This window comes from Ipomoea nil, unplaced genomic scaffold, assembly GCF_001879475.1.
Source record: "Ipomoea nil cultivar Tokyo-kokei standard unplaced genomic scaffold, Asagao_1.1 scaffold0176, whole genome shotgun sequence".
NCBI classification, from domain to species: Eukaryota; Viridiplantae; Streptophyta; class Magnoliopsida; order Solanales; family Convolvulaceae; genus Ipomoea; species Ipomoea nil.
Window position 1 is genome coordinate 404,637 of NW_017616604.1, and position 5,481 is coordinate 410,117.

The window sequence follows — 5,481 nt, forward strand, 5'->3', positions numbered from 1 at the left end:
TAGTACCTTTTTAGCTTGTGCAGTCACCGGGTACGGTGATTGTGGCGGTGACATCCCTTTGTTTTGATGCTTAGTAAATTAATGTGATTGATTAGTTGCGTTATTTAAGTTAAGCGTTTAATTATAAGGTTTTGAAATTTGCGGTGTTACAATCTCCTAGTCCTCGATTGGTTTTCTACCTATATCATCAAAGTGTTGAAGGCACCTCTTGGATGAATGAAGATGGCTTGTACGTTCAGTCCATTGTGGTGACGTAGGGATTTGTTGGGATAGTGTAGTATATGATGTAGTGTGTATTGAACTCTCCCTTCTACTCCTTGTTGATCATCTAGTGGATTGGACTGACGTGAGTGCCCCGCAGACGTAGGAGTGAGGCTCAGAATTGCGTGAACATATCCTGGTGTCTGGTTCCTCTTTTACTCTTGTTCTTATTCGTTTTAATTCTTGCACAAAACCTAGCATTACTCCAAACTAATAACGGAATGTAAAAATAAATAGAAACCTTAGGAGAAAGTCTTGCATTCAAGATACATGCACTTTTTCAAGTATAATTAAATAAAATTGTACATTTGATATTAGTTATAATTTTTGAAGTGCTTAATCCTAACACCACCATTCAACAATACACAAGTATATATCATTCCCAGGGCCGGTCCTGGCCATGCCGGCCCGGCGCGACCGCATAGGGCCCCCAATTTTCGGGGGCCCAATTTTTTTTTAAAAAAATATTATAGATATAATCTATTTTTTTAATACTTGATAATTTTTGAATTCATAGATTGGTCTTAATTGTAATTGAAAATAAAACTTTAAAATGAATTAACATTGAAATTTTGGTGAATAATTTTGTATTTAAATATGAACGAAAAATGGCACGATTAAATTAACTTTTGAATTGTATTATTTCTTTGTTAAAATTTTATGCCTTATATTTGGACAAAAAAAATTTAATTACATTTTTATTTTTGTTATAGAATACAAAAACTTGGAGTTCAAATGAATTTGAACTCAATTACATAGAGATTTTCTAGATCTCTAAACATCTATTTTGCAATTTAGGTTTTTGGGGATTATGTTCCTTACATTTATAAATAGAAATCTCTGTCATTATAGCGAAATTTAAGTATTAAAAAAAATCTTTTTCCCTATGTTTTTATCTATCTATTATTATCTTTGTCTATTTACTATATTATATTTAGATTGCATCTCGTAATAAAAACAATGAAGGTCCAAATTAAATAATTAAACAGGGCCCCTATATTTAATGGAACGGCCCTGATCATTCCTTAACCAATTTACACCTGAAATTCAAAGAAAACAAATTATACAGAATAGAATTGATGGAAAAAATTACTCGTAGAGTCGTAGATAAGAAAATGCTATTAGAAATTTTGCATTCCAATCTAAAAGTACAGTTAAAAGGTATAATACTATAATCATGTTCCATTATATAAAAAATATAAATATATCATTGCAACTTTCCGTATGGGGAATGTGGCACTTTAAGAGTTTTAGGCATAGAATTCTCCGTAATCCCTAACCAGAAGATATGCATTTTTGGGAAAATTTTTACAGTATCATGTACTATAATTAATGTTGTAAAAATCTATTTAGGCGGTTGCCTAGGCGTCGATTAGGCACTATATAGGTTGATGCGATTTTAGCCCTAGGCGGTTTTTAATCAGCTGACCGATTAACTGGCTGACTAGGCACCGACTTGGCCGAATTGAGCGCCTAACTTGACCGAATTGAGCGCCCAATTAGGCCGAGTTGAGCGCCCAACTAGATCAAGTTGAGCGTCTAACGAGGCTGAGTTGGGCGCCTAACTCGGCCGAGTTGGCGCTTCACTGGTCGAGTGGTTTTTTTTGCCTACTCGGCTAGACGGCTACTCACCTTCTCTATTTCTCCAACCATGTACTCAACTAACCATATAACATATGCAATATATTGACTAGTTTGAGAGATTATAACAGTCTAACAACTGAGTGGGAAAAATACGTGGAGATGATATATTCGAATACAAGGCCGCCTAGGCGCTAGGAGCCCCCAAGCATCCGACTAGCGCATAACACCTTCTTCAGCATTGACTATAATACAATCATCTAAAAATAATAAGAATGTCAAAACTATTACAATGTATATTAATCTATTAATGTTAGGCCGATGCTTGAGAGCTTAGTTCAACATCTTACCATTAAAATGTAACATTAACTGTTATGTAAATATAAAAAAAATGAAATTTCATTGAAATGTGACGCTGAGGGTTATACATGTATAAAAAATAAATAAATAAATAAAATTACACATCAGCTACTAGCTAGAGTTTTTGACTTAATACTAATCAGATCAGAGTATATCACAGGTTGGCTGGTAGGGCTAAGAAATCATTTAAGCCCCCCAAAATCTGCTGCAACTGAAGGACTCACAAAATGTTTGGAAAGCCAACATTGCTAGGGTTAAAATGAATGAAACAAGAGCTAAAATCTTCCATGAGACATCTGCATTTTTCTTCATCCTCCTATACAACCTCACAATCATCCTCCTATCATAGTACTCATTCACCTTCTTGATGGCAACCTCAATGTTGGATCTCTTATCTGGTTTCGTGAAAAACCTTTTCATACCATTGAAAAGGTCCGCAGTTTCTTGGTCACTGAGAGTAGAAGTGCCCTTGATGACCCCATTTTGCCTAAGCATCCTAACATCCTCTGCAGTGTCCACAATCCCATTCATCAGATTCACGTACCTCGCGAATTCCAAGGTTGATTTGAGCATGGAAGCCTCGTATGCTACGAGGTTTCTCAGTATAACTTCCGAGCATGAGTTTAGAGTGATGACTGGGAGGTAAAGGGTGGCTTCGTGTTCGTCGAATTCGATGTTGCAGATGCTCCCTCCTTGCAGAATTGGTGAGCATTTGACACGAGCGTAGCGCCATAAGGACGCCACTGAAGGGATTGTTATCTCATCTTCATCGTCTCCATCGATCTTTGTGGCTGTCCTGAACAGACCTGAAATGGTGGTCCATGGAATCACGTTTGTCACATCCTTAACCGGCTTTATAATCATTCGAGTGGGTTTAGGACCCACAGATTCCACAAAATCTATAATTTCCTCAAAGCTTTCGAACATGTCTTGATCTTGGTCGTCGTCGTCTTCTTCATTGACAATCAACTTGGTTTCAGGGCTGCCTTTTTGTATCTCCTGTATTGGAACCTCAACGCAGGATTCTGGACTTTTATCCTTGACAATCAAATGGTACATGAGATCTAGCAGATGCAGAGGTTGTCGGGAATCATTGAAGAAATTCCTCGATTCCATTGAGATTTTCAACGGCGAATGCGCCTCGCAAAACCTCAACAACATCAAGAATACTTCATCGAAAGGTGATGACAGTTCAACCAGGTTCAAGATTTCTTTAAGAAGAACGACAGGAATCTGATTCTCGAGGAGGATTATGTCCCGAGTGAGAATATTGTCACCACTCAGACATCCACTACCTCGAAAATCATCATAGGACGAAAGGGTATGCAAAACGTGGATCAAGAACAAGCCATCAATGGCGATAATCCAAGCCAAAGTGCCTTCTTGGAGGTCCATGAACCTGCTGTAACACGCACGAATCATGGGGTCCATTTGCTTCAACTTATCAACAACAATGTGTTGAAAGTTGAGGATTTGTGAGGGGTCAAGAATCTGTTTAATGGCTGCAAGCTTGTACCTCTCCATGTGATAGAGCTCAGGCATGAGATGATGGTAAGGCCCCATGCCTACTAATTGAGGAGTGTAAGCTTGTGGGTTTTGATGGATCAAAAGTTTTGGGACTTGGAAAACACAAAGGGGTGGGAGATGATCAAAATGAATTTCAGATTCTTTCTTGAACACATTGCTTATTCTTTCTTCCCATAGCCTTGCACTAGAGGGTGATGAAGTTTTTGGACTTATTGGGTTTTTGTCTAAGGCCATTTTTTGGGTGCTTTTTCTCTTCTAATTTCTTTGCTTCAAAGGGTTTGTGAAGAAAAATTGGTGGTTTGGTTTGGCTTATATAGAGGTAGGGAGGGCTAAGCCGGGCTAGCTGGTTTAAGTCTTTATTATTATTATAATTATAATAATAATACTCCTTGCATGTCTATCTCATGAATAGTGTGCATTTCTAACAAATATAAACTCAATATAATGACATGATTAGACTATGATGACACCCATACATATATAGACATATAGTTGACAAATTGGAGAAATTAAACTTTCTTTTTCAAATTAAATGTTGTTGTATTTATAAGAAGTTAAGGGATGAGAAAATACCCAAAATAGTCACTCGACTATAGCTAAATTCACAAATTGGTCATCGACTTTCAATTTCAACCAATTAAGTCCTTAACTTTGTAATTTTGACACGATTTGGTCATCCATCTATTTGACCATTTGTTGACTGTGATCGACGATCTCCAGAAGAACCTTCAGCTCTCATCGGAGCACGTGGAGGCCTCTAGGATGACGTTGCACAGGTTCGGAAACACGTCGTCTTCTTTGCTCTGGTACGAACTCAATTACATTGAATCCAAAGGGAGGATGAAGAAAGGCGACGGGATTTGGTAGATTGCTTTCGACAGTGGATTCAAATGTAACAGTGTGGTCTGGAAATGCAACCAGAACCTTAAAAAACCGACGATGGACCATGAAATTACATATATATCCTCAAAAATCACAGTCAACAAACAGTCAAATAAACAGAGGACCAAATTGTGTTAAAATTACAAAGTTAAGGACTTAATTGGTTGAAATTGAAAATCGAGGACCAATTTGTAAATTTAGTTATAGTCGAGGAACCATTTTGGGTATTTAGTTTTTTGAAACTTTTCAATTCGCTTAGCTAGACGACAATTTTTTTTCAAAATAGTTGGAAATTTAGTTTCCAATTACAAGTTTACAACCCTATGTATGTATTTAAGAGAATTATAAGCATTATTGTACGTATTTATGAAAAGTTACACATGACTAGGGTTGATTTTATATATATGGTTTAATTTGTAAATTATTACATTTAAATAAAGCTTATTCGATGTTTGAGTAGTGATTGTAGATTTCTCTTGTAATAAAAAAAAAAATAGTTATATTAATCAGTGTTGCAAAAATCCCGCATTGGCACCAATTAATCAACGCCTAGCGCGGCGCTAGGCGCTGGCCAGCCACCTAGCGTATCACCATAATCGGTGGTTTAGGCGGTCGACGACTAGGCTGCCTAAGCGCCTCCTAGGCCTCTTAGGTGCCGACTAGGATCCCTAGGCACCGACTAGTATTAACTATTAAAGTATTAAATAGTTAATAATTATGAAGTCTTAAAAAAATAAATAATTTTTTTTAAAATAAAAAATACACAAACACCTAGACACATCCGAGCACTCGAGGGGCACGTAGCGATTTTTTCAAACATGATATTAATAAGATTGAAGCCCATCTTTTCAAAGTCATAAGATTCAACTC

At 36.8% G+C, this 5,481-nt stretch overlaps 1 protein-coding gene across 1 annotated transcript; it reads right to left on the bottom strand.

Annotated features, from left to right (window-relative positions):
• Positions 1-2,388: 2,388 nt before the first annotated feature.
• On the bottom strand, positions 2,389-3,963 carry LOC109177512 (putative UPF0481 protein At3g02645). Its single transcript, XM_019326883.1, has one exon. The coding sequence runs from the start codon at positions 3,961-3,963 to the stop codon at positions 2,389-2,391; it is 1,575 nt and encodes a 524-aa protein (XP_019182428.1).
• Between the last annotated feature and the right edge of the window lie 1,518 nt (positions 3,964-5,481).

Bases quoted from the DNA above. Each gene is read 5' to 3' on its own strand.
- LOC109177512 (XM_019326883.1), bottom strand. From the start codon at position 3,963: ATGGCCTTAGACAAAAACCCAATAAGTCCAAAAACTTCATCACCCTCT.